The 14,096-nt window shown below is 35.3% G+C and overlaps 2 protein-coding genes across 2 annotated transcripts; one reads left to right on the forward strand and one right to left on the reverse strand.

The window, feature by feature from the left end:
* Positions 1–492: 492 nt before the first annotated feature.
* Positions 493–5,048, forward strand: LOC114248895 (apolipoprotein D). Its single transcript, XM_028182322.2, has 4 exons — positions 493–752; positions 2,814–2,944; positions 3,845–4,047; positions 4,734–5,048. Exons 1-4 carry the CDS (start codon positions 621–623, stop codon positions 4,880–4,882), a joined length of 615 nt encoding a protein of 204 aa, XP_028038123.2. The 5' UTR covers positions 493–620; the 3' UTR covers positions 4,883–5,048.
* A 4,407-nt stretch (positions 5,049–9,455) lies between these two features.
* Positions 9,456–13,876, reverse strand: Josd (Josephin domain containing). Its single transcript, XM_028182321.2, has 4 exons — positions 13,606–13,876; positions 13,216–13,388; positions 11,374–11,554; positions 9,456–10,855 (listed from the first exon to the last, which is right to left on the reverse strand). The coding sequence occupies exons 1-4, from the start codon at positions 13,693–13,695 to the stop codon at positions 10,574–10,576; spliced, it is 726 nt and encodes a 241-aa protein (XP_028038122.2). The 5' UTR covers positions 13,696–13,876; the 3' UTR covers positions 9,456–10,573.
* Positions 13,877–14,096: the final 220 nt, after the last annotated feature.

A 14,096-nucleotide genomic window follows, 5' to 3' on the forward strand; every position in this document is an offset into this window, starting at 1 on the left:
AAAATCAACCATCATTTCAGCGGTTCTTAGAATCAGCGACGCTAGGTAGTCACGTTAGGTATCATTCGCATAGGGTCGTATAGAGGGCAGGCGCGCCGTGGGTAGAACACCAGCCAGATGGTCAGATCTAGTAAGAGAAGCACTTGGTGGTAGTCTGTACCATGCGGTCCACGGCACCCATGATCGAACACAGTAGAAGAACGTCACATGTGGTCACGATCCTCAGCAGTGAGGGAACAATATAGAAGATAGAAGAAGTAGGTATCATTATGCCACTGGCCCGGCGGTATCCTTAACTATTACGATGATAATTGAATTCGTCAAAATATATATATATGAATTGAACATTACACAAATTTCAGTTAGCAACCGATTACTGAACGTAAGAAAGTTTGAAAAAATTTGATTACGAAATATAACTAATAGTAATGTTTAATTTAAATAACTGTAATGACCTTCCGTGCCCGTCGCGGAACATATTAACCGAACGAGGGCTAATGAATAATCAATTCGGCATCGGCAGTGTACAGTGTACAGTGCGAGCCGTATTGCGCCTCCAACAAATAATGTTTACATAACAACGCTGCAGCCGCACAGTCTGCGAGTATCGTTGCCGTGAGATGAGTGGTCGCGAGCTGATCGCAGCGTATAAGATATGGCTCTTATTTGGAGCCCTAGCCGAAGTCGTGACGGGCACGGGTTTTGGGAGATGCCCGGCCTACCCGTCTCTACCGAATTTTGACGCACAGAGGGTGAGTAGCCAAATTTTAACGAATGTTTATGAGTTTAAAAGTGTTTTTTTTTGCGTCGACAATCCTCAATGCTGAGGGTCGTGGCCTCATGAGGCTTTCTTGGGAAAATACACGTGGTGGGGTCCTGCGTCTTTTCACGGCAGTGCTTTTGGAAGAGATTTAGATTTAGAAGCCTTATTTCGGTCCGGCTAACTAGCCACCGCCAGATATTCGGCGTTGACTGTTTTAGTGTGGAAAGGTCGAACTCCAACTCAACCTTCCTCTTTTCTCGTTCGGGCTTGGGACCGGCATTGGCAGAGTTTGTTTTGGTATTACATCGTTTATTGTTATTGAAATTTTTGATAACACTATTGGCATACCTAATGTTTCATCATTATCAATATTAAAAGTTGAAACAATACATAAAAAGTATACGATTTTTAATAAAATACCTGATCGATAATAGATAAAAAAGTTAAAATTATGTACCTATAACTATTAACATGAAATTCGCTTTGAGGTGTTCGTTGAAAATCAATTTTCGGAACTAACGAAAGTGATACAGTGATTTCATTGCTTTTAGAATTTACCAAACTTAAATTCTGTTTAACAAAATCACTGTATATTTTCTATTAAACTATTATCGTATTGTACATATATGGGTATGTGTCGCGCGTATGCTGAAAACACGTGCATACGATTAACCTCCGATGCGTATTTAACTGTAAGTAAACTTTGTAATTGACTAAACAACTTCAACTGGTCGTAGTGTGAGCCCGCACGGTTACTGTCGTCTTGAATATTCTCAAGCATCATACACGTATAGTACGAAAGGCGGGAAAATCCTTATGCAAAACAATTAGGACAGACTCTAGAAAGATCAGTATAGATACGAATTTTATAAAAATTTCCAAAGGTTTCAATAACACAGAATAAAAAGAATCTACGTCCCAAAACTTAACAGGCTTCAAATATTTGTTAACAATACTTAAGTGTTTTATTTGAAAAGCCACTGACACCCATGAGGTATCATTTTTGCCATATTGCCTGTCGCTTTGCCACACGATGCTTTTAGAGGTAGGGCATCTTGTGAGCCCGCACGGGTAAGTACCACCACCCTACCTATTTGTGAAGCGAAATCGATATCACATTTAAAAAAAATTGGAACTCGGATCTGCGACGTTGCGGTTATCAGAAGCACGTGTGATGGCGCGAGTAGTCAAACCAGAGCTCCTAACATGCCTACAAATAAGAGAAAGTAAAAACATTATTAATGAAAATGCATAACCTAATCCTACTAAGACTTACAAACGTCATTATATTCGTCTCTAATCGATTTGTTTGATTACGCTTTTTTATTTAAAAATCTGCAATACGTTGATAGCGTGTCAAACTTTCGCGATTGCAATATTGTGAGTTTTTATAGCTAGCTCCATTCTATCTACATTGGTATGCACATTAAGTTAATCTTCGTTAGACTCCTGTCAGTCCGACGTTTTTGTCTGTTTAAACCACAGAATCAATTTTTATTGCTACAGATAAACAAAAATAGACCAAACTGGAAAATTAAATATCATAAACTTACAAACAACACATAAAAAAAACGAAATTAAAATATTTCATAATAACTATCAATGGTAATTAATTATTGTATCTACTAAATGTGACCAAAACCCCGTCGTGCAAGACATTGCTTATCGGAAATGGCGTTGGATAGGACACACTCTACGGCGCGGCGGCGCAGCGTAGTCAACGTAGCATCAATCGCGTTTGAGTGGCAACCGCTTGGCAGGAGAAGACCTGGTCGCCCTGTCACACTTGGCGACGCACCGTGGAGAGTGAGATGAAGACTGCCAACATGACGTGGAGTGATGTCAAGGAGCAAGCGCAAGACAGGGTAAAGTGGGGACAACTTGTGAGGGCCCTATGTACCAGCGGGGTACCCTAGGACTACAACAACAACAACATCCAGAAAACCGAATAAGACTCACCTCGAAAAAAGGGCATAGTTTAGTTTAGTTTAGTACATACGAAAATTGATGTCACTGTCATATTTTAATAAATGAGATGATCGTTCCACAGATGACCGGCATTTGGTACGAAGTGGAGCGTTCGTTCTACTTGGTGGAGATAGCCGCGAGTTGCACCCGCCTTAATGTCACCCTTAACGACAGGGGTTACTTCCAGATCACCGTCGATTCTGTCAACAGATGGTGAGGATACAATTTTACTAGAACTACATAAAGAACAATCTAAATTTAAAACTGACATACCTTATGATGTATTATGTGTATGTAAGTATATTAGTATGTTTTGTATGTAAGTATGTATATTGGTATATAAATATTGGTATATATTTCATATTATATGTAAACGGTATATATTTTGTTTATTATATGTATATATTTTCTATAATAATGTATTATCTATAGTACACCGCAACATACCTGCTATCTTTTTTATATTTTCCAGAATTTCTATAAATTAAACGGTTGTCTGGAAGGGATCGCTTTTAGCGATAAAACCGCCTATTGTACAAATGTATCTGCTTTTTTTGATTGTTTTTTTAATGTAAATTGTGTTTTGGTGTGCAATAAAGTGTATTCTCTCTCTCTCTCTCTCTCTTATGTAATAATACTTACATAGCCAACCATAATACCCATAGTCACGTGAAGCTCACTCAGCCAGCCTACCCTCATCTGCGTGGATGACATCGCGGACTGAGGTGTTGAACTTACGCGTTATGATATCTAAATTCTCCGAATTACACATGACGGGCCGTGAGTCTTTGTTAAAATAGCCTACGTATTGATATTAGTTCGAGAAAGAGACACTACGAAGTATATTTCTTTAATATGAAGTCTATTTCTCTAAAACCTTTACTGGTGGTAGGACCTCTTGTGAGTCCGCACGGGTGGGTACCACCGCCCTGCCTATTTCTGCCGTGAAGCAGTAATGCGTTTCGGTTTGAAGGGCGGGGCAGCCGTTGTAACTATACTTGAGACCTTAGAACCTATATCTCAAGGTGGGTAGCGCTATTACGTTGTAGATGTTTATGGGCCCCAATAAACACTAAGCTCGTCCACCCGTCTAAGCATTAAAAAAAATTGCAGGACAGGAAGCCAGTCAACTTCATACGGCATCGGCATTCCGTCGTACAATGGGTCGTCAGTGTTTCGATATAAACTAAACAACCGCATGCCTTATTTGATTGGGAGGCTGCTCCCGGGCGCGGGGCAGTACAACATACTCTTCACGGATTACGATCAGTTCGCACTCGTCTGGTCCTGTAGTAGCGTCAGTCTTGCGCATTCAGGTTAGACCTTTTTTTTTTATTGCGGCGTACCTGAAAGCGGTTTTTGCAACCGAAAACCGTAAATAAATTGCAGACGGACTTCCAACTGTGAGCACTCGTGAACACGCACGTTATTTATTTAAAGAGCAACTTGAAGCAATCACCAAAAACTAATTTCAGTTAATCGAAATTTAACAAGAAAAGTATCAACGTTAAATTCATCTAGTTTAAAAAAAATCGACATTTGACCTTTGAAATTATGACAAAAAATTATTCCCCAAGTTGTTCGCCCGTGCATGCTGACAGAATCCTTGCAAGGCAAGAAGCATCGAGGTACTGTTATAACCCCCTACTGAACCCTAATTAGATGACATGGCCGTTAGTTATTACATCTCGACATTTACGCCAAGTCAACACCTTTATCAGTGAAGGCAAAACTAACCAGTCTTACAATGAGGCTACTCACATCTACTACTCACATCAGTCATATCTCTCGCGTCAATCGGTGGGCCGTACGCTCGTCTGCTTACAAAGGCAATAAAAAACAAAAAAAGCCTTATGGTTATCTCCTCCTTATAAGAGTGCACTAATCCAACAGTATTTTGATTAATTTTAATCTCCTCTTTAACCCTCCTCGGAGAAGGGCTCTGTAGTAGGTGCTATTCAAAATGCGTTTTTTTTTCATCAGTTTTTTTATTCTCTTACAGATCGAATTTGGGTGTTAGGCCGAAAACAAGAGATCGAAGCGGACGTCCGAGTTCAGATCTACGCCATCATGCAAGAACTGAGACTGGACCCAGACAGGCTGTTCATATCCAAAAACACTAACTGCACCGACTCATTGGAGGTTGAATAATTAAAAGTCATAACCAATTTAAAATTTAAAAAAAACCTTCATTTTTTCAATTTGTTACATTAATCACGTTTATTTAAAAAAGCGCATGTAAAGTGCATTTATATCAAGCTATTTATTGCAATTGGGTTAATGAGACAGTTCTAAGTAGGTATAGAAGGTACTACGTAATGTTTGCAATCTCCTATGTTTTTTAATTAGTTAATAATATATTATTAATACTATTTTTTCGTATTATTTCATCATTAAGCTCACAATTGCTTTGTGGATTTGCCCTTGAACCTGATGAACAGGGGCGCCTGTGGCTTATTCTAGTCTTTTTAATTAGTTACTGGTGCTAGGACCTCTTGTGAGACCGCGCGGGTAGGTACCACCACCCTGCCTATTTCTGCCGTGAAGCAGTAATGCGTTTCGGTTTGAAGGGTGGGGCAGCCGTTGTAACTATACTTGAGACCTTAGAACTTATATCTCAAGGTGGGTGGCGCATTAACGTTGTAGATGTCTATGGGCTCCAGTAACCGCCTAACACCAGGTGGGCTGTGAGCTCGTCCACCCATCTAAGCAATAAAAAATAAATAAACAAAAGTTATTCCGCTATAAATTCATCTCAGATCGATTATTGATATTACGGTGCCAATTACTTATTTAATAGGCATAGTTATAACTTCGACTTCATCTCAATGTTTCAAGCAAAATGTATTACTAACCCTTTGACTCCCATGTAGGTGATGTAGGTCACCGGCGTCCTACGCGGCGCACTAAAGTAATTATATCGATTTCTGTTATCGATATCGATTAAGTGCCTGCATTGTCTAACTTGGCCTTCTTTTGTTTGTTAATGTATGGTTTAGTCTTTTAGGTGTCTTATAAATAAATCAGCATACTGAGGAAATAAGAAACTATACTAAAGTAGAGGCAAACTGTTTTCCTGTCAGCATAAAATGCTTAAATTAGCCAACCTGTATGCTAAGACGTGTGTAATTCATTTTCTGTTCTACACCCATAGACTCCATGGTTTCAATTATGCTGTATGCCCAACACTACCACCAAACTTCATTCTCAGTATCTTCATATTCGTCGACTAAGGAGTCACAGAAATCGGCATACTTACTTCAGTGCGCTGCGTAGGACACCGGCGACCTACACCGCAGTCAAAGGGTTAAAGCAAGGGCCATGTTTACACCATCTAATGGGCTCGTTTGACGTGGTCTCGGACGAAAATGATACGAAATAAAACTAACGAAAAAATGATCAAAAATCTTCTTTTTTTTTTCATGAAAAAATATTTTAATATTTACAAAAGTTTTCAAGTTAAAAGACAAGTAAAAAATCGAGTCTTCGAATCTAATCACAATTAAAACTACAAGATCGTCTTCGTGATACATATTAATACACACTGATTTACCAAGCAATATTTAGAAATGCTTTCCTAATGCTTTCGTTTCATACCTTCGTGCCAGAGAACGTAAAGCACAAATTCAAATTTTGAAAGCTTGTATCAATTTCACAAAATTATAATACCTACTATTTAATAAAAAGAAAAGTTGTGCAGACATTTTACTTTTCTCGATTTTTCTTTGTCTCATATTAATTTAATACAGATAAGTTATTTTCGCATGAAGGTACCTAATTACGAACTGAATACAAAACTCGAAAACAAAATTACAAGGCATTCATAATTTCTAAGCATCTTAAACATTTTCGTTGAAAGTTTTTCTATGAACATTTATAAAATAAAAATCGTAAATTGAGAATATTTTAAATAAATTATTATTTAAAATTTACTACTTTATCATTTGGTGTTAACAAAAAAATATGTTTTCAAAATCGTAAAAGGTGAATTGATAAAATATCTTAAAATAACCTCAAAAACTTTCAAGTTTTCCACTGTTTAAATATTTCGTTAATATGTATGAAGGCTACAAAACAATCATAGCTGCAAACATTAAATAAAATCGTCAATACGCTACATACATTTTATGTACATTCATAATATTTTAATACCTTTTAAAAAATCTACTGATATATATCTATTTTACGGTCTGGGTAAATTGGAACTCTTTGATAATTTATAGAGCTAGTGAGAGTAAAGAGTGAAGGTCGGTCTGGCCTTTTTGGAAGTGAGAAGCGAATTGTTATTTTTTTTTAGTTTAGTGTTTTTTTCAGGTTTAAACACGTAATATCGGGAAGTTACTAAATGTTTCGCATCGATGAAAGTGCATAGTTGTCCGAAAATGTAACGAAGTAGCTGGACATGGCTTCTCAGGTTCTTTCAAAAAGTCCACTAAAGTCTCCGTAAATAATCACCATTTTCCTGAGACTATATTGAATTTTATCTCATTTCTTTTCATTTAATATCATTCTAATTTATTACAATCTCTACAATAAATCAAGTTCAACTAATTTCGTTCCATACCATTTTGATATAACAGAATATGTATTTAGTAGATAATTGATGATTTCTATAAGCTCGACAATGATATCGCAAGAACCCAATTTCCAAAATTAAAATAAAAGAAGATAAGAAGGAAATCGAATGAGGGGTATCGTGGTAAGGGCATGTTTTGCTAGAAAGGATGATCATGTGACCAAAAATACTGGTAACGAAGGTAGGCGGTAGTGTGAGGAAGAAGCGTCCTAAAAAGTTTCAGATGGACTCTCGGAGAGAGGATTTGCGAGATAAAAATGTGAGAGATGTTTGATAGGCCTGCTTGAAAAAAGAGGACATGCTACGCTAACCCCACATATAGTGATAACTGATAAGGGCGTGATAAGGGTAAATAAAGTGATAAGGGCGGGAAGCGATTAGTCAGGCAGTATATAGACCTTTAAGTTCACATTTTCACCTATACTTCTGGCAGTATAGAAGACTGCTTTTTGATATTTTGTAGGCGTAGTTACAAAATCATTGAAGTGTTTAGTTTCATCCTTACATGTTATTTTTTATTAACTGCCTTCGAATAAAAAAGGACGAGGTTTTGAATTTTCGTCCGTAAACTTATTAAAGCTCTTGTTTTCTTGCTACTGTTGGGTTGGAGAAGTCGTATCGCTAATACGCAAACCCCGATACAAATGCGATCGGTCTCACAAAACACATACACGAAAACAACAAAATGTTAGCTTAAAGGAACCAAAATACCCAGATTTCGTGTGCGTAATACAATTTAAGTACATATACTTGATTAATTACAATTTATTATTTGGTAGTTTTTAATCATTTACCTATGTATTTTTTTTTATGTATTTCCGAACGATTTGGTTATTCCATTTGGCGTGTCATTACAATGTTAAGAGTCTACTACTACTTATTTCAGAAAAAAAAACTAATTCTATTTTATTGTGATTTACATTGGCAAGGGTAACCATGCGCAAGTTTTGAACGAGCAGTATATTTCGTGGCCGCAAAAGCGGAGTCCCATATTCACTCTCTTAAGTGAGGTCACCAATAAAATTTAGGCGCGAATAATCCTAACCTTATCGGATAAACTGGCGGATTTTATTTTAAATTTAAACGTCACAAAATTAACCTATTTAACTGCCAATCAGAAGTAAAAGAAAACATTTGATTGGGCTGAATCTAAACAGACATAATGCCTCTGATGATAATTGTGATTTTAAATATTGCAATTAATTTTACCCATTAAATATATAGCTTAATTAAAGAGAAAATTCAATATTTTCAGATTAGGTCTCCCTAAATATTTTTTCATAAAACTTCTGAATATCAGTCTAGTGTTTGATTTTTAAATAAATAGCAAAATATTGTGTATTCTAGCGTAAAAGTAAATCAAAGAGTTATTTTTCTAACATGTACAATCAACAACCCGCTATACACCAAAATTATCACAGACAAAGTGATACATTATGCGTGTATTTGAATAAATAACTTAACGTGAGCATAAAATAAAATGAAAACAGTAACAAAATAAAATTAAAAATAAAATAAATTATAATAATTAAGTACATTTAAATTTATTTGAATACAGAATGATGATCATACTTTTGGACACTTGCACGGCTGATGCTAGCTAGCGTAAAGTATGATGCGACCAACGCCGCGGCGCCGACACCTTTAGTAGTACATTGCTGGCATCGGCTCTGCCCCTGGCATTGCTGAAGTCCATGAGCGACGGTAACCACTCACCATCAAGTGGGCCGTATGCTCGTCTACCTCCAATTAAAAACCCTCGCTAAAAAATTAAAAACACTTAAGAACACTAGATTCTTAATTTAAGAGCCACACAAACAAATTGTGTCAGGTTCCCCGATTTGTAATTTATGATTAACCACCCGATTTTATGTCAAATGAAACAGTGTCAAAACTAATAATAATAACATAGCCGCGACAAGTCACGCACGGTCATCTGGCCCCAAACTAGGATATCCCGTACTCTGTAAACCAGATGTACATACTTCAATACGTTTGAAGTAAATTTCAAGTACTAACCCTAGTAAGTATCCTACGACCCTCAGCCCAGTAATCAGGCGCACTAATTACTGCACCACCGAGTCAGTAAGTAGTGTTGGTGGTGAAATAATACTAAGGAAATAACACTAAGAAATACAAGTTAATTAATTTTCTAAACTGTTCTTATTTTATTCGAGATTTAATGATGAGCATGACAAAGATCTAACATTGTAGTAACGTGAGTGTTCTGTGTAACTGTTCTAATCTACAACAATAAACTTTCTGAGAACAATATTGTTTAAATGGTTGATTTTAAATTTCCCGCTAAAAAAACTCGATATTTTACGGGCAGCATTATAATTACAAAATGTATATAATACGGATTGACGTATTCTTTTTTGCATGTTTAATCTTTGATTGTTATTGATGGCAACACGCCATTTTGAAAAATTGGAAACTTCGAGTGCGAATCTAAGATAGTAATTTTTCACAAAAAACAACAAAATACCGTACTGAATTAATATTAAATGTGGATCTACAAATGCCTGACATAATTCTGTCTGCTTAACAAAACTGATAGATCAAATATCGCTATGACAATTAATATATTCTAACGTGAATATGCTGTTCCCAACTTAAATACTAACGACCTAATATTCGATTACGATAACAAAAAAAAAACATTATCTAATCATGATCCCAATTTACAAGACGAATCTCACACGAATATATTTACAAACTTTTGTAACATTAATTATTGCCTCACCAAATACAGGTGCATACCTATGTTTATAAATCCCATACAGATAATATTAAGGGCGTAAACACGGCAGGAATGATGACTAGTGAGGTGGGATTTAGACAGTGTCACTTCATCTCACTTGTGCTCAGTGCGAGTTCCAGCCCGACAGGTTGAGACCCAAGCGATGAGCAACAAGTGTGATCCACTCCTACACTGAAGTCAAATACAAGTTGAGATTTCCCTTTGGCTCAAAAAAAAACATTCGTCACTATGGAATTGTATTTCTCATTCTGATTTAATTTAATTAACTGATTTGACACATATCCTCTCAACCCAAATCTTAAAAGTGCTCATGCATACCACATATTTATACAAATATATTTATGTGAACACAAACAGATTGCTATTCGTTTTCATTCAATACAAATTTAGAAACAAAACGACTCACCTCATAAACCTTAGAAACACAATAAGGTAGTGTGTCTACTTTACAAGATGATTCATGATTTGAGTCATTTACTCTAAAATCACCTAAAGTAATATTTTAGCAGTTATTCTCTGTGCTGAGGATATGATTTTGGACATCATTTATTTTGAGACACTCGGCGTCTCTATTATTATAATCATATTGGCCGTTGGACGATATGCTTTCGCTTGGACTTTCACCATTCAGAGGTAGTTTAGGGCAATAGTTTGGCTCCGGTGTTGGCAAAACATACTGATGCATCCAAAGCTGTTTCTCTTCGACTTCTTTACTCACCACAATAAATAGTTCTTTCTCTTTGCTGTCTAGTTGTTCCTTTAGATACGCGATAAGGTCACAACTCTGCAATCGACTAAAGCATTAGTTTGATAACATTCAATTAACCTAATTTCTGACGTATTTTGTGTGACCATACAAAGTAATTATTTATTAAATTTGTTAAAAGCAATTTAAATTAAATATCTATCAATGGGCAATCTTATCTCTCTATCAATCTGGAAATGGCGACTAAGACTATACTCTGAAATGCTTTAACTGCTGCAGTAACATGTTTCGGTTTAAAGGGTGGGGCAGCCGTTGTAACTATACTTGAGACTTTAGAACTTATATCTCAAGGTAGTTGGCGCATTTACGTCGTAGATGTCTATGGGCTCCAGTAACCGCTTAACACCAGGTGGATTGTGAGCTCGACCACCCATCTCAGCAATATAAAAAAATATTGTCATCTTATAAGTTTATGCTGACAAATAGCAGGAAGATTAAGATGAAGACATTATACCACATAAAAATCAACTCAACAACTGACTTTAATGTAATATAGCACTAAACGACAAACTAAAATAATCTTAGTAAAATCTTACCCTTCCTATTAACTGAGGCGAGTCCAACTTCGAATCAAGATTATAAAAGTTTCCCTGTATCTGTCTAATTGTGATCCAATGCCGACGACGTAATGGCAGCATAACAAAACCAAGCTTGTAATCCGAAGGCACATTTAATATGAATCCACAAATATTGGCAAGATCTAGGCAACCGGGATCTCTAAAATTATTTGAAAAATAATAATATGGATATGCAAATATTAATCAATTAACCTATTATTATTATTATTATTTTTGTAAATTACTATGCTAGTGCCAGGATTCTTAAAGTGATCGGTATATGTCCTATTGGTCGACATAAAGGAAAACCTGATTTTGGGGGCAGACCCAAGCCACTGCCAACCGTTGTATTAGAAAGTTTTAATACCTACCTATTTAAAACTATCTAACAATATTGTACCTTCATTCTTAGAAAAAAAAGCAACACCCATTATTCGTTCTTTATTATTATAAACAATCCAATATTTAATTTTTGTTTCTTAAAATGTTATAACTATTTATGTTTCTTTCTATAAATTTTCTTTTTAAATTTTTGTCCGTGTTTTCGGCATTATAAAAGATTGAAAAATTTATAAATTACTACTTAATTTGTTAATTTTAATGTGAACTCTAATACCTAAACTTGCACTTGTAGTGAAAGTTGGGCCTTTTTTTGCTTATTTTCACAACAACTATTTTGTGTTTTCCCTAAATGTATATTTTATTTGTTATTGCAATCAATGTATCAAATGAATGAGACCCAAAAATGTTTTGAACGATTTCTATATGCAACAATATTTACATTTTTAAACCATTTTGAAATGAGCTAATTTAAAAAACATTAGTGAGCAAAATCATGTAAAACAGGTCCCATTTCAATACAATACTTACTTAAATAATTTGTACGAATAAATATTAATTACATTTGATATTTACTCAATTTTATGTCTATATATATTTATAATGATAATCATATCAAGTTTCCTCACTTAAGCAATCACAAAGTTTTCAATCAGTAATTATTATTTTTTTTTTTTTTTTTTTTTTTATTGCTTAGCTGTGTGGACGAGCTCACAGCCCACCTGATGTTAAGTGGTTACTGGAGCCCATAGACATCTACAACGTAAATGCGCCACACACCTTGAGATATAGTTCTAAGGTCTCAGTATAGTCACAACGGCTGCCCCACCCTTCAAACCGAAACGCATTACTGCTTCACGGCAGAAATAGGCGGGGCGGTGGTACCTACCCGTGCGGACTCACAAGAGGTCCTACCACCAGTAATTACGCAAATTATAATTTTGCGGGTTTCATTTTTATTACACGATGTTATTCCTTCACCGTGGAAGTCAATCGTGAACATTTGTTGAGTACGTATTTCATTATGTATCAATGATCATGTATCAATAGGAAAAAAAAATTGAAATAGGATTATTAAAGTATTTTTGGCATCTGAGGTATCAGTATATTTTGGAAAAGTTGTCTATTGCCCAAAATCAATTGGGCACTCATGTGCTACTATTATATAACTTGGTCCCTCAATTCTTGCTTTTTCTACCTATTTAGCAAACATTATATTATAATATAGTATAAGATCATCACCATCACAATTTAGTGAAGACTCCCCTCAGGTCTCCAAAAGAATGGAAGTGAATACTTTATCATCTATAGACCCCAGTAAACAATTAACATCAAACATTAGGCTATGAACAAGTTTATAGACATTACACAGTTTACTTATATGTATCTGATAAATGGTAAATACATAAAGAAAGTCACTTATCAATAGCAATTTCAATTCTATTTGAGTTTAAAAACTTAAAATTTAAATACATAACTTACTTTCTTTTATCAAACCAGATGGCTTCACAGCCCTTCTTCTGTAACGCTGCCATTATCACATTTATATCATAGTTTCCAAGGCCAAGAAGTGATCTGTGAGGATTTATCCAAACATTTGGAGACAGGCGACTGCATATTGCATCTAGTTCCGATTTAGAAAATGTTCCTCGAGTCTGAAATATAATTTTAAGTATACCAGAAGACATACAGATTGAAATAATGTGTTTCTTGAATTGTATTAGTCAAAGATGATTAGTCGGGAAAAAGTAACTATTATTTCATTCAAAATCAGTTTTTTGTGGGCCGTAAAAAGCAGTACCTACACAATGACCTTCACGGCCAAATTTTATATCTCTCGTCGATATGATCATTAACAAAACGCGTACATACCTGGAATAAATTATTGAGCGCGTGTAAGGCGCACAATTCTTTTATTTGTTTTTCATGATAAATAGTCGGTTTCGCACTCATTTCGCTCATGTTACATTCAACATATTTCCACTTGACTAATTTATAAAACAACACTATTCACAAAGTGAAATGCTTAATTTCGATAAAACTTTACTATTCTTAATTTAATATTTTAATTTTAACGTAATAAAAACGACGGAGTGAATCAAAACAACTTGACAATTTTACCATTACGAATTATGACACTGTCTGTCATAGACAATCACAGGCATACGAATCACTTTTTTATTCGTTAATGGAAGGAAAAGTAAACATAAATTGTAAAACGTAATCTTTTGTATTAAACCCATATCTGTTGTTTCAAAAATGACATGAATCAATAAGAAATGTGATTATTGGATTTGATTCAACATTTAATTTGAAATGAATTGTGTAATGAAATTTAACAAGAGATGAGATGAGACTACACC

The sequence above is a fragment of the Bombyx mandarina genome, chromosome 10, assembly GCF_030267445.1.
Source record: "Bombyx mandarina strain Sakado chromosome 10, ASM3026744v2".
In the NCBI taxonomy this organism is placed as follows: Eukaryota; Metazoa; Arthropoda; class Insecta; order Lepidoptera; family Bombycidae; genus Bombyx; species Bombyx mandarina.